Here is a 25,874-nt window from a genome sequence, read left to right as displayed (position 1 = left end):
CGTGAAGATCCGGGGGAGAACTAACCTTCAGCAATGCAGCTGCTGACGTCTTAGACCTATACAACCATTCAACCTGATAGCCATGCAGCTTGTGAATAAGGATCAGAATTTGAAGTTCATTGACTCATAATGGTCGTATCCGAATCGCGTAAATCAGTGCAGTGTGCTCATGACGTCGACCACTGGGATGCGTCACCAGACACGACATTGGTTTATTACTGAATGCAGCGTTAAACAACATGTACAATTCTAAATTTTATCGACCAATACCCTTCGATGGTTCCAAGACATAATATTTTATTATCGATGTAAGGGTTGACGAGACGTCTTCCATGGTTTACTGTTCAAGCTATCTTACCTTTCAGATACCGTTACTTTGCACAGCTCATTTCAAGTTACTATTCCTCCTTCCTAAAGTTCAACCAACAGCCGCAATCAGATTATCCTTAAGATATTTCCCCACTAAGAGCATATGTTTGAAATATGCTTATTAAAGTAGGTTCACGTGCCAATAGATAGGGCAAAAACAGCGTAATATATTATTTATGATTGCGACCAGCTTTATCGCATCTTGGTGCTTTGTTTATTGGTTTATCCTTTCAACACGTGCCAGAGAAGCAAACTGTTATGTTAACGACACATTTGCAGGTGCTCTGTATATACAAACATATACCTGCTTATGTCATCAGTGTAAGGCAACGTACGTGCTTTAACACAAGAAGGTATCTCATTTTTTATGCTTGAATGCCTCTACCGCATTTTGATAGCATAGATTATTACAAAGAAACCTGCATCTGAACAGTGTCACCTCGCTAATCCGGATGAAATTTGATCAAATGGAATGGAAGCCTTTCCACAAGCCCTTGTTCGTTCCTGGTACACTACCTGATGTTAACGCTGTAGGCGACACACAAAGCCAGTACAAAACCATCGATTTTTCCATGAGGGCTGCAGGATTTACAGGTGATAGAAACGTACTAGGGCTGTAAGGAAATGAGACAACTTGTTCTATATACATGGTTGAGAAATCAAGTTCCAGTGAGTGAGTATGTTGTTACGCCGCTTCTAGCAATTTCCCAGCAATATCACAGTGGGGGACACCAGAAATGGATTTCACATATTGTATCCATGTGGGGAATCGTAACAGACTTGATTAGTGACTTTACTTTTATGCCTCAATAAGCACACCAGCGGAGGACTCAAGAAATGGGCTTCACACATTGTACCCATTTGGGAAATCGAACTCGGTCCTTGGGCGTGACAAACAAATTCTTTAACTACTAGGCTACAGCACCGCTCCCAAAATAATGCTCAATTAATACCAAAAAAGGATACCAAGAACATATTGTTGCCATAGTTAATAGAATGTAACTTTTTTTGAATGTACATCTCGTCATGGCTTGTGCAGTGTTTGGGACCACCCTGACAATATCACCGCAAATAATTAGTAGATTGTTTGCAATATTCGCTGACTTTCTCGGTGAAACCAACATCCCGAAATGCTATCAGATACAAGAATATCAATATGCCCCTTTGTTGACATGGAATACTTTTTCATGCTCTTCTCTGTCTATAAAAGAAAAATTCCGGTGTTAATCATCACAACATCGATAGTGTTTTGGTTCCGAGTGTTATTTGAGACTTTTCGTCGTGACTACCTGGAAATTGACCTTGTCCCACTCCACTTGACACAGGTGTGCCAACAAAATTAACAGTTAAGTTGAACGCCTTCTTTAAGTGTACTTAAATGAACTCAATTCAGCAGTCATGAAATTCTTACATCAAAGGGCAGTTTTCTGCTACGGCCTGACAATTACTTGGCAAGCTATGAATCACTCCCTAATGTGAAGAAGTGTACATTTCAAAACCGGATTTCTCTTCTTATGCTTTCCTTATTTTCGCACATATAGGAAATCATTTTCCTGTCCTTTTTTCCTTTTAACATGTGTAGGAGTTTTGGCAGCGAAGTTAATCAAAACATTATGTAAATATTACGAAGTTAAGTAATAACACGTATGTGTGGTTCCTGAAGATGAACTCTTTAAACGCGCATTTCTCAGCATGAGATTTACCTATGCATGTTATCTGCATTATCAAGCGATCGTTATAAGGGCCCTTGAACCAGAAAGCTGGATTTGTGTCCCTAGCGAAGCTCCATAGAGGACCTACGGTTGGCCGCTCTTGTAACACGTAATGTTTGTTTAATGAAACGATGAATGCGAGTTTTCATACGGAAAACGATCTGCGCGGTATCAAGATATTTTTAAGGTCAGCATTTAAGACTGTAGGTATTCATGGCTTTTCAGTCTTTGACAACAACGTTAATGTTTCGGGACAACCAGAGCTTAACCAAAGAGTGTTATTCAAAACTGACATTAATGTGAATGTTCATAGTTTTACGCAGCTTTCAGCAATATCAGGCCGGGAAGACCAGAAGAGTGGGGAATCGAACCCAGGACTAAGGCTTGACGAGCGAACGCTTTAACCATTCGGCTATCCCACCACTCAACATTAGCGTAAAAAAAGATACATTCCCAAGGATCAATGACACTGAAAACTGACTCATGAGATCATCGATGTCCTATAGGTCGTCGGCAGTGATTCTGGAATTTGGTAACATTCAAAAGGGTTTGAGTCAAACACCGTTTGATCGTTGTGTATAACGTATAATTTACCCGTGAAGTTCCGCGATAGAATAGGCCTTCAGCAACCCATGATTCATATATCAGGCGTCTACGCTTGTCGCAAAAGGCGACTAACAGGATCGGGTGGTGTTATGCCATTAGGTTCGCTGACACATGTCATGGGTTCCCAATTGTGTAGATCTATGCTCGTGCTCTCGCTCTTGTCTGGTCCAGACTCGATTATTTACAGACCGCTGCGCAAAACTCAGTTCATTCTCTCACTCACTTCATTAAGTCCAGTTTCTTCGGTTATAACGAACCTCAGATAACTCGAAGCATTTTCGAACGTCACCTTTGACAAATCCTTGTTGGACTGTAAATCCAAAGTAATCCTATATTCAAGAGGCGACAAAAGCGGTCGTTACTGGCGTTGGATGTGTGTTTATTGCTCCCGAATGCTCCTGACTTCAATTACTGGTTTGTCCGGTCTGGGGTATAATATATGCATCCTATGAATAGAAGTTAGGGTGTAATGAAATAGATCATAAACACATTCCACTCAGTTCTTTTTATTCTCTGAAAGACGCCGGAGACGTAAATATGCACGCATTTACCACGAGCAGCGGTTTGATCATGTACAGTCTAATCTCGAGTTCTCTTTCATGCACAGTTGGATAACAACATGTTTGATGCAAATACGACAAAACTACAACGTAAACAGTCTCCATAATCCGACGAAACAAATTCCTTCAAGCGTAATATGTAAAATAGCGGTGAAAATGATGAATCGTTCAGAGCAAAGTCAATGACGATGAAATTTGGTCACGTGAGTGAGTTTAGTTGTACGCTGCACTCAGCTATATGGCGGGGTTCTGTATATAATAGAGTCTGGACCAGACAATTCAGTGATCAACCGCATGAGCATCGACATGCGCAACTGGGAATCCATGACGTGTCAACCAAGTCAGCGAGCCTGACCACCCGATCCCGTTAGTCGCCTCTCATGGCGAGCATGTGTTACTGAAGATCAATATTTTAACCGGGACCTTCACGGGAGGATTTGGTCAAGTACACCCAGTTTCACGGAGGTTAGATCATATTATTCAAGATTCTACTTAACATGATCATTATTTTCATAAGGCTGAAGGTAATTATTGACAGACATCCATGTCTGTCTAGGCACAGAGCGAGTGAGTAAGTGAATGTTCTGTAACATCTGTCAATATGAGCAACCAAGGATGCTGTGACATGTACGTGGCGCCTGTTTTGTACCGGACTCCAAGTAGAGGCAAAAGAAAGACTCAAGGACGAAATACTTATGTTCAAATATATACGAAGAAGTACATAAAATATTACTTAGCTCGTGATTACAAATATAATGAAAAGGATCATTTTCTCGTTTGAGGCCAGGAAGTGATTTTTAACTTCCTTATTTTATGTCATTACCTGACAAGTGAGTGATAGCTCGTCTGTTTTACAAGACTACGGAGAAGCGCATCAATTCAGCTAAACTTTACTCATCTCAAGTCACGCTATAAAGTGCATCCTTCCTGTTGCATTTCAAAAACGTAAATCTAAAAATACATATGGAGCAAGGAGGTACTGTAGCTCAGGTGAAAGAAATTTTGAGGCTCTGGATCAACATTGAAAGATAATCAAGACAAAGAAACCGTGCACTGACGTTAAGATCCACTGACATCAATCTGTGCATGAGTGAGTGAGTGAGTGAGTGAGTGTGACAATAGCAAGATATTGGCGGGGGACACCATAAACGGGTTTCACATCCATCTTAAACTGGACCCAATCAACAAATTATGAACTTTACATAATCGAACTGTTGGAAACAATTGCATAAACTACCAGCATGAGTTGAAAACCCAGCTGTGATACCAGAGTTACTCATTACCTCCGAGGGACGGTGGGGTAGTCAAGTGGTTAAAGCTTTCGCTCGTCACGCCGAAGACCCGGGTTCGATTCCCCACATGGGTACAATATGTGAAGCCCATTTTCTGGTGTTTATATTAACCACTGCATAATATAATGCAAGAACCGAGTGCTGTTTACCTCCGTTCAACTCGTACACGGCATCTGACTTACAATTGGTAGTATTATTTAATACCAATAACATACATCTTTAAATATTTCCATAAATGACGTCATAACTACATTAAGTTCGGCTATATCACTTGTCTGAAGTAAGCTCTTTGTGGTAAAGGTAGTAACAACTGACTGAGTTTAGTTTTACGCGGCTTTTGATAATATTCCAATATATCACGTTGGCGGAACACCAGAAATGGGCTTCACGCAATGTGCCCATGCATGTGGGGACTCGGACCCGGGCCTTCGGCGTGACGAGCGAACGCTTTAACCACTAGGCTATCCCAAGGTCCCTTTAATATCACCAAGACTGGTACGGACGCTTACGGACCTTGCACCGAAGACAACAGAACGTTTAGCTTCTGCACTGACTTGACTCCGACTGGCCATCCTTCCTCAACGTTAAAGTGCTTTCGCAACTTGTGTTTATCACTCCGTCATGTATGATAATAACATGCGATGATGCCCATCCTCCTCCTCCTCAAACCAACAGTCAAACGTCAATTGAGTGTGTCTTTCCTGTATCACTGACGGTCAACTGAGTGTGTTTAAAATATATTACTGACATTGGAGAACATTTCTCGACTGCCTTATCATTACCGGGTTTTCTTTCGTGCGACTGCTTGTCCGATACATATAATGGGTACATGATCATTATCACAATTTTGCTTTTTGCTTGATCAGGACTTTCTCCCATTAATGCCGCTCTCAGCACGATTACAGATGTAACACTGCGGTCAGGACAAGACAATCTGACATCAAAAGTTTATTTCACGTATTTTGGCTGCGAAAAGGTCAATGTGTCTGATCATCTGATTCCGTTAGTAGTTTTACGCCGCTTTTAGAAATATTCCAGCAATATAATGGTGGGGGACACAAGAAATTGGCCCGTTTACAGCTTCAGATGACAAGCATGACACCCAGTCCTGGAAATTGTGTCCCAACCAGGTAACTGGAAAAATTTCAGTTGTATGCACAGCTGAAGGTTTGGATGAACGATTACCACAAACCGACTATAACATCAGGCGAACCAAACGAGCAGGTTCTCGAAATCAATATCTGAAATAATAATAACTGAGAATTCAAACCATTTGTCACTATTTCAAACACCATATCAGGGCAACTGATAAGCATGGACCCATAAAGTACACGTACGATAAACCACGAAGCAATAAAAACGGAACTCTCGGAAATACATGAACGTTGTCAAGGGAGCAAGAACAGGAAGAGCTAAATCAACCATGAAATTATGGGAAACAGTCAGAAACAGATCAACTTGTGTCAGTTACTGTCTCCATCAGCTCCCCTTGAAGAAATGTGCCATTTTGCGGATCCTCTCCACCGCAAAATCATCCAGAACCTTATGAAAGTTGACATCAAAAGTCCCGTGAATATGAAGTAGTACAAGCACATTAAGCCGTTCCGTTAGCATTGTTGACAAGAGGTACATTTTACACGTTACATTGCGGTAAAAGAGCGTTCAGCAGTTGCCAAGGACACTGGCAGTGTCCGAAGTGTCTTGAGGGCAACACGGATATTTGGCTAAATGTCTTCTTTTTGCGAAGTCCGGTGTTGCCAACAAGTTTGTCCTCTGCTGGAACATCTTGCCAACGTGGTTGCCATTGCCTCATTTCTACCGTTTGTTGCTCATGTGAGTTCTCTTTCAGCTCAGTGAACTGCGTGAGTATTCGCCTACCCATTCCACGATCATATTATGGATCGAAGAATGTACGAAATTCTGAACTTCGAATCGGCCATTGGGACAATAAGCCTGTCCTCTTGCTGAGCCATATGATCCAGCAAAGGGTGAATGCTGGGTGTGGATGCTGGGTCGTGGTCTCGCATCGTTTGATGGCTCCAACATCCTGGTTTAGTAGGAATAATGTAGCCTTTGCTGATATAAGATGCTTAACTGAGACGTTTCTTCCATACAGACTCATCACTCATCTGTCTCAGACTGCTGACAACAACATATGCCTCTCTTGACGCACGAATAAGGTTAATAGTCGGAGACTACAACGTGAGAGATAACTGAACTGCGTACTGGATTATGTGTTGAGTAACAACAAGGCCAGTGATGAAGACATCTGAGGGACCTTGCGCTAGTGTCGCCATCTTATTCAAGGGACTTTCAACTATAAAATAGCAAAATGCTGAAGTGGATAGCGACTAAAAGTGTTTCCACGGAGTTCAGTAATCTTTCGCTTTTGCCCCATTGCTTCCTGAGCATTTTCATTCGATTCCAGTTTCTTCGTGTATGCCAAGAGACGTGTCGCCGAATACGAAAACGCTAAGATAATGCTTTGTACTCTTGACATAATATTCTTGACTGATGTTCTAGAAAAGCTATGAACCAAGGCCAGACAAAAAGTACTGATGAGATGACTGTTTAATGACTCATTATTCTTTGCACGATAATTGCAACAGTGTTCCAAAATTCCTCGGCGTCATGACATCAAACAGCAATATTCTCTCATGGAGCCGCACAAAGCACACAACGAGTATCTCAAATAGCGAATGATTTCTTTCTATAGTTTCCTTGTGCGCATCAGAAAGCTGGCAACAAATGTCATCCTGTTTGTGACTGACAGTTATTGTATAATTTGAAAAGTTCTCGGTTCAAAAGTCATGGGAATCAAGTTTGGTTTGTCTCGTGATAAGTGTCCCGATATTTGCCCAATCATGAATGTGCGATGTAACAAATGCGCCTTTTTGATTTTCATTTGCAAAAAGAGCACATGGTAAGCAAATAACGCCATTTTTAAGGAGAATATCTCAGGCAATCATTCTTATCAAGATGTGATGGGTTAACGTTTTACACTTTAATTTCCGTGAAAGGATATTCTAGTGTTTTGTCAGCCCTTACACCCGTTGAATGTATATGTTTCAGAAGAGTAGAACGGATATGTTCGGTATCAGTTCACTTTCTGTGTACAAACTAATACGATCACTACCAGAGAAACTGTGAGATAGTCTCGATGAATCTGATGCCAGTGAGGACTTACAAGGCGCGCCTTCATCCTCGACAAAGCGACCCAAGAAGGTTTGGAATAGAATAGGCCTCAACAACCCATGATGGCCATTAAAGGCGACAATGCTTGTCGTAAGAAGCGAGTGACGGGATAGGGTGGTCAGACTCGCTGACTTGGTTGACACATGTCATCGGTCCCCAACTACGCAGACTGATGCTCATGCTGTTGATCACTGGATTGTCTGGTCCAGACTCGATTATTTACAGACCGCCACCATATAGCTCGAATATTGCTGTGTGCGGCGTCAAACTAAATTCACTCACTCACTCCACCTTTGTTTTTTAATGTAGTTAAACACCAACAATAACAACAAAGAATCTTATTTACAGTTCTCACGTTTAAACATTTTACACATGATTTCCGAAGGAGGCCGAATGACTGATAATTCAATCTCATTTGTCATTTATGAGATGTAGTGTTTAAACTTTAATTGTTAACATACTTGTACTTTGATGCGAATCGATTTTAACAACTTGACAATACAGTGTAAGTGTTTGGTCTGACACAAGCGAAAGACGGTAATGCCACGCACGTTGTTTTGACACTTCGATAATATATTGACTGGATAAAATCGTATTCAACAATGCGTTCTGACGACTGTCACCAATAAAATAGAGAAACGTTTGACGAGAACGTCAGTATATCTCTTATAAATGCTTTTATTTAATTTCAAAGTGTAAACACGTGCTTTTTGTGTTACATAGTAATTACGCCTCTGCAACCAGTCTCTGCCTGCAGACCTTGCTTGAGTACACACACCTGGAATCCTAAATAGTCAGAGGTCATCAGGATAGTTAATGGTTTTGGTTTGGTTGTTGTTTAATGCCGCGCTTTAATGCTGTTGTGATAAAACTAGACATGGATGTCTTCTTTCAACCATTACAAAGACGTCTTTATGATTGTATGTCATTTCAGTCAAGCAAGGACTCGCTAAACATGCATGTACGACGAAACAGTGAGATAGTAATCTGACTGTTAATATTAAAAATTGTTTTTATGTTGCACACAGTAACATATATGCAAACTGGCGGCAGTCTCTAAATAATCGAGTCTGGTCCACAGAATCCAGTGATCACTAGCATTTGCTCGATCTGCGCAATCCCATTTGTCGCATGTTACGACAAGTATGGGTTCCTGAAGACCAGTTCTAACTCCGATCTTCTCGGGTTATAATTAAAGATGCCTGACTAGGTTTAGTCATTCTAATATGGAGATACAACCCCCATTTCACGACTTTTTTTCACACGAATCTCATCCTCAAACCACCTTATGTAAACAACCACATTCAGTCATGTGAATTCCCAGCTTGTTCTCCCATTCACCGAGTTTTGACATCCTCGAACAAAAAAGGGCCCGAAGGATCGGGATTTGAGGGGATGGGTATCAGACTTATTACCATAAACAAAAATCAAAAACATTTATCAACAAGTTTCAACACACTTTCCATTAACCCAAACAAACAGACGAAATATATGTCTTGCTGGTGTATTTAGGCTTGCAGAAGGTCTCTTAAAAAGATCATGAATTATTATCACGGCCTCCTTTCACAAAGCACTAAGGTCATTGTAAGTCACTATGGGTTTTTTAATGCAATGTTAAGGAATAGAGTTCAGGTTAAACTTAGGAAAGGTTGGTTCGTGAATGGAGCCCCAGATCTGTAGCTCAGTAGGGTTTATGTAAAGAGGTAATATAAATATAAATAACAATATGTTAGTATTCTGATATGTGTTATTTACTTTTTTGTTAATTTGACGGTTAGTAAAGGTTGCTTGGCAAAAAGCGCCCCAGGTCTACAGCTCGGTAGGCTTTATGTAAAAAGTTAAGATATATATAACGTTAAGTTAGCATTATAATAAGTGTTATGTAAATTGTGTTAATTTGAAGATAAAGTGATGATATACAAAGCATAACGGTTACATTTAAATGTGTCATACACTCATGAGCACTAGTGAACCTACCAATGAACATCCACTGACTGATGGATATTCTGTTACACATGTCGGCCACATGATGCCACTAAGGGTGAATATATTTGTATGTTACTTATTGTGTATTCAACGTTTGGTAAATTTAAGATGGTAAATTTAAGATGGTTAACAATTTAACTAGAAATGCCTTTGCAAAGTCTGCTTAAAGCTGTGCACAGTGTGAACTCCACTTCAGCATGCCAATGAGCTTGGTTGGTTGGGTTGTTAACAGCGCACCCAACAACATTCCAGCTATATGGCGACAGTAATAAACAACAATATAGAGACAATCCAGTGATCAACGGCATGGGCATCGACTTACGCGACTGGGATACAACGACATGTGTCAGCCAAGTCAGCGAGACCACCCCATCAAGTTAGTCGCACCCTTAGGACAAGCATGGGCTACTGAAGACCCATTCTAACCGGCATCTTCACGGGTCTATTTATCAAGTTAAGCAAATTCGGCTTTACTTACACATAGTCATTTCCACAACAAAGCACAACAAAATTGGTCCTGTGAAATGGTTTATCTTGATATTGGCCACTAAACTTATCATGCTGTCCGGGAAACAATCGGTATCTCGACAGGAGCTGAGTGAGCCAGCCGTCAAACAGTGGCACCAATCCTTTGGCTTTGCTTCTATGACACCATTACACATTACACAATTATGCGTAAGTACCTACCTTAAACTTCTTGACCTTAAACCTCTTTACATACACAACACAACATACGCTGCATATATCATCCATCAGCTTTGGTGTATCCCTAATGAATTTAATAACTGATAATAACCAGGCCATAAGAAATATACTTCTTGCTCATTTGATTTCCAATATTTGTTATCATAAAGTTTATCGGTCATTCCCGGTAAACTTTGGATGAAGAGCGTGGTTTTATAAACCTTTCGGCTATTTTCAGCAGAAGACACGTGGAATAGGTTCAAGGTTTGTCTGTAGGAAGCAAATCGTGTGCTATGACACATATTTATATGATGATAAAATACCGACAAGAACGATTGATCAGTAGTGATGTACTCAGAATACCATGAATATGCGTCATTCTAGCCAGTGTGGTTTTTATGCCTCCTGTAGCAATACTTCAGCAGTATTACAGCTGGCCACGCCAGACATAGGCTTCACGCGTTGAACCCATGTGGAGAATCGAACCCCGTGTCTTCAGCGTGACAAGCGAACGCTTTAAACATTGGGCTAGCCCACTGCCACCGAATGGGTCGCTACTTTAACTTCATTATAACTATTATTTGTTACACATATTTGGATCAAAATTTACAGCAAGTGTCCATGGCACTTTGTTACAGTCGTCACTTCTTTGAAAGCATGTTCATTACATACATGTTTACTGTATGAAGAACTGTTCGATCTATTTTTGATACGTATGCTACATTTCACAAAACGAGTAAATGTCTTCACTCACATACTGGGATAATCCAAATACAAGTGTAATATTTCTAGTGGCCTTTTGCATACACAATAATAACAAGACATCTTCTAAAGCGCATAATCTCCAAACACCAAGTGACAGCTCCGGGCGATTACATTAAACTGTTGGCATAAAGATTAACGAAACAAAATGAAGAATATTTTCAACTTATATATGTAAATTAAAAGCGTAACTGTACCGAGAAACACCTGGGAAACGATTTACTCCAGAAATGAGACCCGTTTTCCATTTTCCGGCTATAACTGACAATTTCTCACGTTTCAAAACAAACATCTTTAAACAGAAATATCTACATCCCCCACGATCATGGTGACAATTACAACATAATGTACATGGAATGTGATTCTACTTAGCAAGTACTTTGCTGCATTTTATTGTCTTTCACATCTTACCATCAAAATCAAAAACCCTCTGGACAACCTTCAACAACATCTGTGAGTCTGATTGCGGTGGAAGAAACATCTCCAGAGTCCAGATTATAGCATAAACCCAGCCCCTTGACAAATATCTGTGTCACTCTTTTCTAGGGTATACCATATCACTCATTTAATGTCATTAAAGATACTAGTTGACCCTTCAGATTCAGGTTGGTATTGGTCTTCAAGAACCATGCTTGTGTTATGAGATTGTGCTGAGATAATCTTATTATAAGTTAGTAAGAGGATCTGGTGGTCTGGTTTACTTGGTTGACACATGTTATCGCGTCCCAACTACATAGAATGATGCTCATAATGTTGATCACTAGATTGTGTGTTCGCACAGGATTATTTACAGACCACCATCATGAAGCTGGGATATTGCCAAGTGCCAAGTTAAACAACATACCAAACCGACCATTAAATTAGCCATCAAGATGGCCACAGACCCAAGTAACTTCTCGTGGCCCTTTGCATCCTGGACTCTTGTTAGTTTGTCTGATTGTTGTTAAATCCTGCACTCACAAATACTCCAGTATTCTGTTTAGATGAAGGAACTCTGTGAACTGGTGTTTTTGTAAACACTGGTAAGGGTTAAATATTGGTAAGAGGTACCGAAAGTATTCTTGAGTAATGATAATAATTGTGAATTTATAATACAAGCCTTCCATGTACAGGGCACATGCCCAAAGTGCTAACACAGAGTCTGACTATCATTCACCCAGTTAATCCAAGCTGCCTGTGAGGTGGAAGGTTAATAGACACATGACATATCCCACTGGGTAAACATTTTCTGTTGTGTGAGAACCAGCTTGAACATAAAACCATTCATTCCAAAGTGAACAGTCAATAAAATGCAGCAATGTTTTGAATCTGTTCAAAGATCAGACATATCAGATACCTTACTCTGACTCAATACAGAGTGAGATACTGAATCTTGGTCATGATCAGACAGAAAGAAATCACAATGAATTAACTTTCAATCAATGCTTTTCATCCATTTTACCATAAGAAAATGTTCATTTACACAAAAAGGAGTACTTCATCGATTTAATAAAAACCTGTGTCTCTAAAAAATATAGCAAAACAGAAGCAATATACATAGTCACAGCAGTTAATGATAATTCATATTCTTACAATATTTATAATATATTTACAAATGAAACATAAATATACAGCTCTTAATATAATCACAAAGATAGCCAAGATGCAGTAACTTTATCCATGACAGGAACAAAATTTGGGCTACAGAAAGTAAAATTCACTCATACCCATATTGTAACAATTTGAGAAATCAAATACACAATTTGACTTTTTATATATCAATGTTAGTTTGCTTTCATGCTTTCATGAATACGAGACCGTGAAGGTCCCGGGGTAGAATAGGCCTTCAGCAACCCATGCTTGCCATAAAAGGCGACTAAGCTTGTCGTAAGAGGCGACTAACGGGATCGGGTGGTCAGGCTCGCTGACTTGGTTGACACATGTCATCGGTTCCCAATTGCGCAGATCGATGCTCATGTTGTTGATCACTGGATTGTCTGGTCCAGACTCGATTATTTACAGACCGCCGCCATATAGCTGTAATATTGCTGAGTGTGGCGTAAAACTAAACTCACTCACAATTCATGAATACGAGCTCTGACAAGCAAGGGAAGCGATTCTGCTAAGCAGATTTGAGTGCATTCACTCAACAGGGCCACCAACCAATGGCCCCAAAACTACAAAACCAAACTTTAATTTAACTCAAAACCAGTTCTCTCAATCTTGTATCACTGGTTGTGACCTCAGTGTTTTGGCTACAAATATCCTCCTTAAACTCAATACAGCTTTATCAAGATACCTACACAGAATCAAACACGGCTGCAACTGAAAAACACAGGCTGGTCCCCTGTGGTTTCATCCCTTCAGCATGTTTAAAGATAAATTTTAGGTTTCAGTTATCAAGAGTAATTATTCAGCTTACAGTCATTTGAATTTTTTTTCATGTCCATATCTTCAGGTAGATGCCATAACACCCCCTCCACTCCCCCCCAACCCCACCCCCTCCCAAAACAAGAAATAAAAACACTGAAAGTTGAAAGAAAGATAATGTACCTTGTAGGAAATATCTGAGAAATCTCAAGAAAAATATGATCAAAAAGAAATGCTGAGAGCTATATTATAAAATAATTTTCGTATGTTGCATGTAAACTTCTAGTGGGCTATAAACAATGCCTATTTAGAACAAAATATTTGTAATTCATTTAACATGAATATGTCTTTTTACATGCATGACATAAATGGACAGAACAAAACAAAACTGCATACATAAAATTTAAATTTTGAAGATTTTTTTACTGTCCTGAAACGATCATAAAACATCCCAACATATTTTCGATCAATAAAATGTACATGTGCAACTGAAAACATAATGTACAGATCAGGGCCTTAATTATTTTATTCAGATCTCTCACTATGAAGACCAGCATACCCATCAGCCATGCCCTTCTTTCTTATTTTACAAAAACGACATTTAATATTACATACTGTACTGGAAGAGGAAAAAATTAAACAAAATATATTTCCTGCTATTCCTGCCAGAATTTACGGTTTGAGTTTGTTTACATGAGCTTCCATACCAACAGAGGGTGAATATTTTCCCGTCTGGTTGACGTGTCGATGAGTAGTTATAAGAAAGTAGTATGGACAGACTGCCTACACATTCAACTTTTCATTGAAAATAAATTAACAAAAAGCCCTTGAACAAAGTATTGGATTGCACAAATCATCAGATGGTTAGATTCATGAGACAAGATGCAGCAGATTACAAATGTCCAACTGTGTGACTTGGCTCACACTTGGAAATCAATGTGTATGGAGCTGAAAAACCTGAAATCATAATCATAACGAACTATGATTTGAAGATATGATCATAGCTTCTGGCAAACTAAACGGACATAACTGTTGACCCACATAAACATCTGTCAACACATTAGCCTTCACATAGCAGACCTAAATCATATTCTGTCTCTAATATATTGTACTGGATTGTACTTGATACAACTGTTTGTATTTTAAACAATATATGCAAATGAAAATCTGATTTAAGTCTGTATATATACATTATCCCTTGAATGACAAATGATTCAATGTCACTCTTTTCAAGCATGAAACAAATAATATTCATAAACACAGTTGTGTGGAATACACAACTCAATTGCTGCTATCAGAAATATTTTTCAGATATATTTGACAGAAGCTTCTGTAACAAGCTGCCACAACTCATAATCATAAAAAGTCATACGCTACAAATACACATAAAAATATTACGATGTGGAAATATTGAAATGATGAATATTTTTGTTATTTTTAAACACTGTTATGTTTTTATTTGGTTTTGAATACTGTCACATTTCAGTCTTGAAACCTGATGAATACACCATTCCCCATGAAGCATTTTTCAAGATAATCTTGCCTGCAGAGCAGGTCGCCCTCTCTACACAAAGCTTGCTAAAATCAAGATCTGGTAAGTGACTTTGAGTCATTCATTGATTGGAAAGATTTATTGTGCTCTTGGTATCAACCACAAGTTTGACATGCTTGTATTTGTGCCACAAACTCCCCAATGTGACAGTGTACACACCTGACATAGTTTTGAAGCCCACCCCTATATTTGAAATGGCTAAACATGTTTATGCAGAGGAAATGATTCAAACAAAATACAAACTGGTGGTCGATAGCATGAACCTCGACTACAGGTGGAAACAATATAAAACTAGCACCAAGATCAAATGGAGCTTCAACTTATGGAAAGATAAAAGAAACAGTCCAGTTGAAACAAGTTCTTAAAATGCGTGATAATTATCTGAATTACTTGTGAGTGTCTAGAAGTGTTTCAATAAGTTTTATCAATATTCAAGCAATGTCATGGCTGGGGGCTTCACACATTGTACCCATGTGGGGAACTGAACCCAAGTCTTCGCTGTGAGGGGTGAACGCTTTAATCACTAGGCTACCCCACCACCCTGAGTGTCAAGAAGATACAGACTTACAACACCAAGTCTAAAGGGTATATAAACCTACATCTCTGTATTCAAACTGCACTATGGTGCTTATAAGAATCTATGTACTTTCTGTTTTTCAAATTCCATTGATCATTGTGAAGTCAAACATGAAATCTGAAAAACTGAAACGTCAACCTTTACAAAATTAAACAAACAAAAGTAGTGTCAAACTTAGATTGCATGAAGGACCACATCAGCCCATTTCATAAATGATGTTGGATAACTTGTTATGAATTCAGAAACATCAGAATGTCAGAAAAGAACAGTTTTAATTCGAATTATCACGAAAATCTGAAATTCAAATTTGAAATATGGAAAGGTAATTTTTATCCAACTCAGAAAACTTGACATAAAAAATTTGGATCACAAAAATAAAATAATGTTGATAAGTCACATAAAGTTCAGATTTCCGAACATAAAACTATCAGTGCCTTTTACAGGATCCTATCAGCATGTTCTATCATATACTAACCTATACAGCACAACATGGACATAGAAAGAATGTGGCACAAGACCCTCAAGGTCAAGGCCATTAGAAACCTAGCTAAGAATCCTAACTATTTCCTCATTCATATGTCCCATCATTGAAATCAATCCACAAACTCCTACCTACACTAAAGTGTCATAAACAGATGTGTAATAGATTAATGGAAACTGTGCAGAGAAAAGTGTAAGGAAATGTCTTAGATTACCTAATACATGGTGATGATTTTGTAGATTTCTACCATTTGCTGCAGACCCTACACAATCTGCCTTCCACACTGATGATGCTAATAACGATGGGAAATATACATCTGCTATGTACAGCTATGTTGATGATGTTGTGTGACTCTGTGATGTCTTCACTGGACGTGAATGCTACACTGCTGGTGGACGTTCCAATGACCACCAATTCTCTTCATATATACAATGGATTGGGAAAAGGGAAGTAACTCTTTACTGTCATCAAAACTGGACCCAAGGTCCGCCTCCTCCCTCACTGCTGGAATTACTGTTTTGACTCTGTCCACCACTGGAACAAAAAATCAGGTTGATATTAATAACAATTTTTCACATGGATGATGACAATCTTTTCTACCATTATCACTGTAAAGTATGAGTGAATGTCTTTTCAGTAAACTTGAACTTGGCATGATACTTAAATAATTGTGCCTACCTTCATCGAATGCCACTAAGCTTCTTTTTTTCAGTTAAAACTGTTAGATTAAGTTGAACAGATTTGAATGAACACAACACACCACATGACAAATGAAGTAAACACCACAACAATGATAACCATTATATAAGACACCACTAAAATGTGTGCCTTTGTAGTCACCATTAATATAGTGTACATTTCCTTTTGTCAGACCACATATATCACTATATTCATGAGCATCACAACACATGACTGTGATAGTACCAACTAGTCGTCTCTTATGACAAGCATGGGTTACTGAAGATTAATTCTAATTGTCTACCCTACAAATTGTCATAAGTATCCCTACTCTGCACTTGTGAAGTCCCCCCACAAGTCAGGCACGGCCTTTTGCGTGGGCTGTACAGGTTGTGAAGGTGCAGACGATGGTGCAACCCCCAGGTCTAACAACAGGTCCAGGTTCTGAGTTCCACTCTGACTGGCTGGCTGACTGACGGGCTGGGCCACAGGCTGTGCTGCCTGTGGTGGTGGCTGTACACTGGCGCCACCTGGTGGTGGAAGCTTGATTCCCCCTGGCGGCGGAGGGAGTAATCCTATTGCACCTCCCGCTTTTGCTCTTGGTCTGGCCTTGGTAGCACCATCTTTCTTTGACTGTAATGTTGGTAGAGTAGGGTTGATATGTGAGGAAAAGAAATGATGGCAGTGGCAGACAGTTTTACCTGCAGATAACTTATACATCACAAACATTTTGAGGAGCTCTCTGCAGTGTGTGAAATAGACACTGGCCCACATGCCCATGGTTAGTAAAGATCCAGTCAGACCAGTAGACTGCCATAGTCACAGACCCGAATGGCTAGTGAAATTTCATAGGATCGTTTTATAAATATATGACTCTCTCTGAGTTATTAAGTTTTCAGATGCTTTTAAATCATTATGGCCTGGTAAAGATTGGGGCCTGACAAAAACATAGAACATAACAGCACCTTAATGATGAACCTGTGTCATGATAATATCTCATTCTCATCTATTTGGGTAATCTTATGCTTAGTTTCTGCATTTAAAGCTTGTGAATTATTTTGTGGGCCAGCAACTTTCGTAGCTATTTTTCACACTGGCTCTCTGTATTCTATTTCCAAATGTTTCAACAAAAGGATCCAGATGAAATTTTGATAAGACTCATAACTCAGTACAAAGATGGCATCTTGGACTGATACTGAAGGAGAGCTAAGACTGACATGAGACTCTGACTGGAGACATTTACAATTACTAATTAAGAGGGGTATCCAATCATTTATTATGAAGACCTTGACCAGAAAACCATGACAATTAAGAGATTTAATTCTGCCCACAACACTGCCATGCGCCTCAGCTGAGATAACAACTCGAATCTCCATGACTGTCTGAAACAATAGCGGATGCAATTACATTTCACTCTCTCCATGACTTCTGGATGGTGCTAATATATCACTTACCCCAATATTGAGTGTAATGGTCTGCCCTTCCTTGAAGCCAAGATCCAGCTTAGGTCCACTGTCAAAAGATGCTGCACTCTTCTCAGCCTCAGCTTCTTGCTTTAGCCATCTGCAGATGAAAGCAACAAAGAAATGGAACCACTTCATCATCAGATATGAACAAGTCTGAGTCTCTCTCATGAAAAACAGGATGAGCACAATTGGTAGAGATCCAAAGTGAAATGATAAGGATTGACTACATTCTATGAACCAAGTTGCCAATCCCCCACACAAACTAAGTCACCTTGTCTTAGCAAGCTCTCATTAACACTGCTTTGTGGAGTGGTTCAGATCCAGTGTGTCTTAATGAGAAGCTCTAAATGAGCCCTACGTCGGTTAAGCTGATGGAAGCTGTTATTACTCAATATTGTTCTGCAACTCCAAACACACAACCAGCAACATGAACGGTCTTCAGTAAACCACATGACCAAAAAAACGTGACAGCTGAGACAATCCAATCAGCAAACTTGACAGTTACACCTCATGGGGCCTTGGTAATAAATAGTATAGATCAATCATGGCATGGTGTGCGAGCTGTTTAAGGCGCCAGGCTAGTGATCCAGAGAGGTTCGGTTTCGGGATCGAGCCCACCTGTGACCAAGTGTAAAAACCTTGGAGTCAACTTTGTGTGCAAACTCTTTCAGTGTTGTCACAACCCCTAGTGTACAGTACACAACCCTGTGCACTTAAAAGAACCCACGAATCCGTTGGTATATGACCAGATAGGGGCCACATGAACACGTGCATACACCTGGTTGCGGGTACAGCAACGTGCAGTAAACTTGGACAAAGTGCTGTGACTATGTGTCCCAGTCCACCCAACTGTCATTTGGGTACCTCGTTAGGATGAGAGTCACAATAAACTCGGTGCGCCTGGTGGCAGCAGGGAGTTGAGATTGAAATACGATGTGCTGTTGAGATTGACATCCAGTGATCGAGGGGAAAATACCAGCGCCTTGAGCATGCACTAGTGCGTGGATATGTGCGCTATATAAATATCCTATCTATCTATCTATCTTGAGGTGTAACAGTCACTACAAACATACAACGCCTGATGGAAGACTGGAATCAAAAACCTAAAAGGCAAAATAATATTTTTGATTCAGGATTGTTAAGTTCAGTATCAAAGGGTCGATCAAGATGACAAGCTATTGCAAAATACAGTGTATTCAGATGATCAAAGGCTCTGCTCTGTCCAATTATATTCGCAAAACATGAGCTCTCAGGAACAATAAAGCTGTGTAACTACTGTCTGTATATTAATGAGTCTGAGAAAGATACTCCAGTGATTCATGTCATGAGCATTTAATGTAGGCCTATGATGGGATGACATCAACCGAGTCAGCGGTTTACTCCCATAACACAGACTTACAAAACACAGACCTCCTAATTTGCAGATAAAAATAGCACACTAATTAATTGGGCCCTGCTGGTTACCCAATCAATGAATGGCCTGGTTAACATTTTGATAAATATGGAGAACAATAAGGGACAAAGTGGACATCCTTGTCTAACACCAAATGAACAATCAAACAATCACAATAACCCAATAGTTTCCTCCCTGCACCAGCAACTACAGCAGACTTCATTTTGTCAGATAAATGTTGAAGAACACTAAAATAGTTTTCCATGGAAACAATTTCTTAAAAGAAGATAAAGTACTTTATTTCGGTTAACCATGTGGAACACTTTCTTGAAATTTTCTTGAACCACATTTATTTTTCAACATAGTCCCCTCGTGAGCCAAGACACTTGTTCCATCTTTTCTGCCAGTCGCTGATGCCATCTCTGTAGAAAGTGCCATTTTGGTCCTCAAACCAAGCCTCAGTAGCAGCAATAAGCCCATTATCATCCTGAAATCTACGACCATGCAAGTGTTTCTTGAGATTTGGGAACAGATGGTAATCACTTGGTGCCAGGTCTGGAGAGTAGGGGGGATGCGGCAAGATTTCGTACCCGCATTCCTGGACAGCAGCGGCTGCAACGCGAGAGGTGTGTACAGGAGCATTGTCTTGATGTAGAAGAATACCACGTCTGATCTTGCCCCGGCTCTTCTCCTTGATTGACTGTCGCACTTGCCTCAACAAGTTAGCGTAATATTCCCCATTCATTCTTCTTCCTTTTGGTAAGTAATCTATGTGGATGACGCCTTTGCTATCCCAGAAGACTGTCGCCATTACTTTCTGCACTGATCTGGAGGCTTTGAACTTTTTCGTCCTGGGAGAAGTGACATGTTTCCATTCCATGGATTCTTGTTTGCTCTCAGCATCATATAGGTGGATCCAGGTTTCATCACAGGTTACTAGCCTAAAGTGAAAATCTTCTGGATTCTTGTTGTATCTGGTTAGCATGGAGCTGCTTATGGTGACCATTGTTTGCTTCATTACATCTGTAAGCAATCTTGGCACCCATCTTGCACACACCTTAGACATGACGAGATGTTCATGAAGAATTGTCTCGATGGATCCGTGTGAAATGCCTGTGGTCTCCTCTTACTCATGGAGTGTGATTCAACGATTTTCCAGCATAAGTCTATGCATTCTGTCAATGTTTTCCTGACTAGTGCTTGTTGTTGGGAGACCTGGACGGGGGTCATCTTCAAGACTCTCTCTACCATGCTTAAAATCATTGACCCATCATTTGATGGTAGCAGATGAAGGGGAAGACTTCCGATAAACTGCTGAAAGCCTTTCTTCAATGTTCTTTGCCGAGTTTCCTTCAAGAACTACAAACTTAATTACTGCTCTATACTCAATTTTATCCATTTTCACTGCCGTGAGGGGTTCTCTTTCTGTCAATGTGAGCTGTTCAATAACATCTGAGACTAGGATACCAAAACTTATATATCACATCAGCTACACCCCAAGGTTCAATGTCGTACCATAGACTTTGACACCTAGGTATGAAAAATGCTCAAGGCTCAAAACTTATTGACATCCCCTCGTAATATCTGCAGTTGTTAAAGCACAAGGCAGTTCATCATTTGCACGATCAGTGTGATGTTCATAGCCATTGCCAGTAATATAGTTTCCTATATAAGCATCCAACTCCTGGTCACAGTTTCTGTTGAAATATTACTTTTATCAGATCACCTAGATAAATATTTAAATTTAAATATTACTGATTAAATGAGTGAGTGAGTTTGGTTTTATGACGCTTTTAGCAATATTCCATCGATATCACGCTGGGCCTCACACATTGTACCCATGTGGGGTATTGATTAAATGAATAGTGATGAAATAAAGGATCACATACTACATGTCAACACTCATACATGGGTGATAATATTTTCTGAATCGAGGGTACAGCCTACAATACACAGATGCAACCAACCATGAGACGCCTTGTCTTAATGGGTCTGAATGATACCAAGTCAGCAAACCTGGCCACTCAATCAAGCTGCCAACAAGCATGGGTTGACAACGACCAGCTCTATTTGGACCTTCATGGGATCAGTTTAATCTGAACTTAATAATGTGTACAATATGAAAGAGGGTAAGGTAGTTGTGTTTGTTTTTAATAAAATTATTTGTGACTAAAAAAGCCAAAACCATAAATAATAGCACTCATAAAACTTGCATCAAACTTTCAAGATGCCAGTTTACTTACTTGAAGTGATCCTGAAGCGAGACATTGAGGTCAAAGGAATCAGCACGGTCTTGAAAGCCAATTCCAATGAACGCACTACGACCTGCAACAGTAATACGGTTTAGCTTTCTATGACAAAACAAAAGTTTTGTACCTGTTACATAATCATATTTACCACACATCTTATAACAGACACATCACAATCAATACAATGTCTCAAGGGTGAGATAATTTAGCACCAATCTCCAGCTGCCATGAAGCCTGATGAAATACTTTGAATGATTTTAACATGCGTTAACTAGTCAGTATTAAATACCTTTGTTCCACCACACAGTCAGGACAATGAGAATAAACAAACACATTTACTCTGATAAAGCAGAATAATTTCAATAAATATAAATGCAATGCCATTGTTACCCTAAGAAAGAAATATTTTCCCCAGCTGAACTATGTATATGAAAATAAGCAAGTAATCTATACTTTCCTATATTTATATGAGTGAGTTTAGTTAACACTGCCTTTTAACAATATTCCAGCAATATCATGGAGACACCAGAAATGGGACCATCTGTTTGAATTCGGCTATGTTTGTGTTTAATAACGTCATGAAAAGACAAATCTGTGAGGATGGCCAACCATATCTGTGTTGTTTTACCTTGGTCATCCTTGATCATGAGGACGAAGTACCGACTGGAGTCCATTACTGCCTCCACTGCAATGCTCGGGTATGCAGTGATGGGACATTCTGCAAACAGCTCACCTAAATAAGGAAAGCAAAGGATAGGAAATAACAAAGATGGCATTGGCCAACAAACAAGGACAAAGACACTGTGTGTCATTAGGATGTCCAGTGATCTGTTTAAACTGAAGTGAGTGAGTTTACAATATTCCAGCTATATGGCAGTTGTTTCTAAGTGAACAAATTTGGACCAGACAATCCAGTGATCAACATCATAAGCAGTGATCTACATAATTGGGATACGATAACATGTGTCAACTAAGTCAGCAAGACTAACACAATCCTGTCAATCTCTACTCAAAATGAAGCATGGCTTACTGAAGATCAGTTCATGGATCTTCATGGGTCTCTAAATGAAGAGAAGAAAGCTTGTCATAAAATAAAAAGGCAATTTCCATTTGAGCTGTGCCCATATCTTGTGTAGCTACACAATCTTCAACCTGGTCAAGCAATGCATTCTAGTTTGCATGAGAGGTATATAACTCAAGCTCACACATTTACTACTGATAATGCTGTACATAATATCATATGTTACACCAATCCCCTACACGGCACAGGGATTTACAGGATAAGAAATCCTGAATTTTGTTTACTAGCCAGGAATTCTAACAAAGAAATATAAAATTTGCCCCAAGATTTACCTGAATTTTTATCTTCTAGCTTAATGGACAGGGCCTTGCCCTTTGCCACAACCCTGAGTCGCCCAGTCCAGTCTGGCTGATCCAATTTCCAGTCCGCAGCTCTGCAAGTCCAAAGAACATACAAGATGATGTTTGTTCTGTTACACAATCATGATCATCACCCAAGAAATCAAAACTAGGCTATCTGACTGTCCCTTTATGTAGATGAGTGACTTTGGTTACACATCACTTTTACCCATGTTTAACAATATCTGGGACACCACAAATGGACTTCACACATTGTACCCAAATGAGACATTGAATCTGTGTCTTTGATGTGATAAACTCTTTAACCAGTAGGCTTCCCTACAAGTGTGCACTGCCATGATATTGCTGGGATATTGCTAAAAGCGGCATAAAATCACATTGACTTACACAATCAAGCTTCAATATGGAGACCTGGGCCTATATTTTCGAAGCTCTCTTAGTGTTAGCACTAAGAGAGCTTGGAAAATCTAGGCCCTGACTAGCTTCGAAAATCTAGGCCTGACAGAAAGGTAATACCATTGTGACACTGCATTCAAAACATTAATATTCAACGACACAATAAAGCCTCTTCCTCAGCACTGATCCTGTTATCAGTCTATTATAAGTCACTTCTTCAAATCCTAAATCAGGAAGTTAATGACAAATAAAAAAGAACCAAAAACAAACCATCACAAACACATCCTGTTTATGGTTAGGTTGAAATTACCCACATATTTGCAGGTAACAGAAACAGGGCCATGAAATGTGGAGCAGGCAGCTTTGCATAAACCTGCGCCCTAATAATGTCTTACATAATGAATAATCATGACTCATATTTATCTGCAACCATGTCAACAGCTGTTCGTCTCTGTAGAAAACCCTTATTTATATTCTTAGTGAATACTGCTTGCACCACATTTACAAACATTCCACCAATATCATGACAGTGTCAGCAGAAATCTTCTCACTGTGGCATGGAGCGGGAAACTGTTTATCTTCAGTCACAATCAGCTGTGTGCACAGTTAGTACATTAACTGATACACCTATACTTGTCATATTTGTTGTTGGCAAATCAATACCATAAATCCAAGCTTAATTCAGCAAGTGTTTCTTGGTTCTGCAATGATTCTAAGGGCTAAGTTTGGTGAGCCAAGAGGGAAGAAAATCTCTTCACCTGCTTTTTCTACTTTCTTACATTCTTATTTCTAAAATCTTTGCGTTTTTAAGTTCTTCTAACAATAAGGTCTATTTATTGATTTTAATAGTTGACATCGGGACATTTGGTCATAAAAAAAACTTGCTACATCAAAGTAATGGCTCTCAATTATCTTTTTATTGATCAACATCATGCACATCATCATATGCTAACAAAAATCAATATCTTAATTCATACAGACACAAATAAACAACTTGAGCAGTGATCTACACAACTGGAATATGATGACATGTGTCTACTAAGTCAGCAAGACTGACCACCCCATTCATTATTAAACGAAATACCTCTCTTAGAGTTTAACATGTTTAAGGCTAGGACAGTTCCAGGGAGTGAGTAGGTTAAGTGCCATGTTGCTTTGGGCAATATTCTAGCAATATCACAGTGGGGACACCAATATGGGGAAATCAAACCCTTGTCGTCAGTTTCAATAATTTTACGTGAGATTGCCCTACTGTCATTCCAGCGAGAATATCCAAATAGGGTATATCATAAAAGCACAAACTGATTAGATGATAAAGTCATGAAAATGAGCTATAGCCCTCAGGATCACTGAAACGGCTCATTCATTTCACTGTCTCCTAAACTGCATAGATTGATACTGATCATCCATCAATGGATTGTCAGATGTAGACTGACTTTCTTACACACCACCCACATGCAGCAGAAAAGACATTGCTAGATCTATGCTTGGTGTCAAACAAAGAAACTTTCATTGTGTTTCATCATTTGAAGGTTTATTGGCAAATAAAGTGTCATAATTCCTGAGAAAGAGACTTCACACGGAACGCGTTTCAAAATGGTGGGAAAAGCTAAACATCATACATGCCATCGTTGAATCTGGCTCTTAGGCTTAGTATGACTAATTATATGCAGCACACTGACAGGGTGTCACATTTTCAGAATGTTTCGAGGCCGAGTTACTTGTAGAGTTTGCAGCTTACTTCTTTATCATTTCGGTAATAAAAGGGGACTCAAAATTATGTTATCATTATACCTAAGAAACACACATTGTATTTCCATAGAAACTCCCCATTTTGATTACAACCTTCCACGGGCCGGTCTCAATCACATGGTCGGAGCGAAAGAGCTTCGAGATACGTTCACATTTGACAAGCGGGTCGAGAATTGCTAAGAAAACAAACCTGTGTCCTCTGTTGGAGGTTCTTGGTGGTATTCTGTACACGAACACTTCATTTTTGACACACAACACACTCTCATACTCGGCATTCGACATGTTGGATGCGATGATGTGGAATGTGAGCTAGCTTTACTTGTGGAGATTTACGTAAACTCGTTTATCCATATAATGGAAGTTGACTGGTTTTCTTGTAACGGTTCAACGAGGGGAGCAAAAGGGGGCGTGACATGCCACTTAATTTATTGATTT

The 25,874-nt window shown here is 39.5% G+C and overlaps 1 protein-coding gene across 1 annotated transcript; it reads right to left on the bottom strand.

Annotated features, from left to right (window-relative positions):
* Positions 1-10,235: 10,235 nt before the first annotated feature.
* Positions 10,236-25,741, bottom strand: LOC137268560 (adaptin ear-binding coat-associated protein 1-like). The gene is made up of 7 exons (XM_067803128.1): positions 25,630-25,741; positions 23,265-23,365; positions 22,540-22,644; positions 21,906-21,987; positions 18,258-18,366; positions 17,135-17,436; positions 10,236-16,659 (listed from the first exon to the last, which is right to left on the bottom strand). The coding sequence occupies exons 1-7, from the start codon at positions 25,719-25,721 to the stop codon at positions 16,593-16,595; spliced, it is 858 nt and encodes a 285-aa protein (XP_067659229.1). The 5' UTR covers positions 25,722-25,741; the 3' UTR covers positions 10,236-16,592.
* Positions 25,742-25,874: the final 133 nt, after the last annotated feature.

Source organism: Haliotis asinina, chromosome 16, assembly GCF_037392515.1.
Source record: "Haliotis asinina isolate JCU_RB_2024 chromosome 16, JCU_Hal_asi_v2, whole genome shotgun sequence".
In the NCBI taxonomy this organism is placed as follows: Eukaryota; Metazoa; Mollusca; class Gastropoda; order Lepetellida; family Haliotidae; genus Haliotis; species Haliotis asinina.
Note: the sequence above shows the minus strand (reverse complement) of the source record. Positions and strands in the feature narration are given on the sequence as shown.

Excerpts from the sequence above, each read along its gene's own strand:
- LOC137268560 (XM_067803128.1), bottom strand. The coding sequence starts at position 25,721 with ATGTCGAATGCCGAGTATGAGAGTGTGTTGTGTGTCAAAAATGAAGTG. Across the intron at positions 23,366-25,629 it reads ACCTCCAACAGAGGACACAG|AGCTGCGGACTGGAAATTGG; the intron begins GTTTGTTTTCTT and ends TTGGACTTGCAG. Across the intron at positions 16,660-17,134 it reads GGGGACTTCACAAGTGCAGA|TGGTGGACAGAGTCAAAACA; the intron begins GTAGGGATACTT and ends TTTTTGTTCCAG.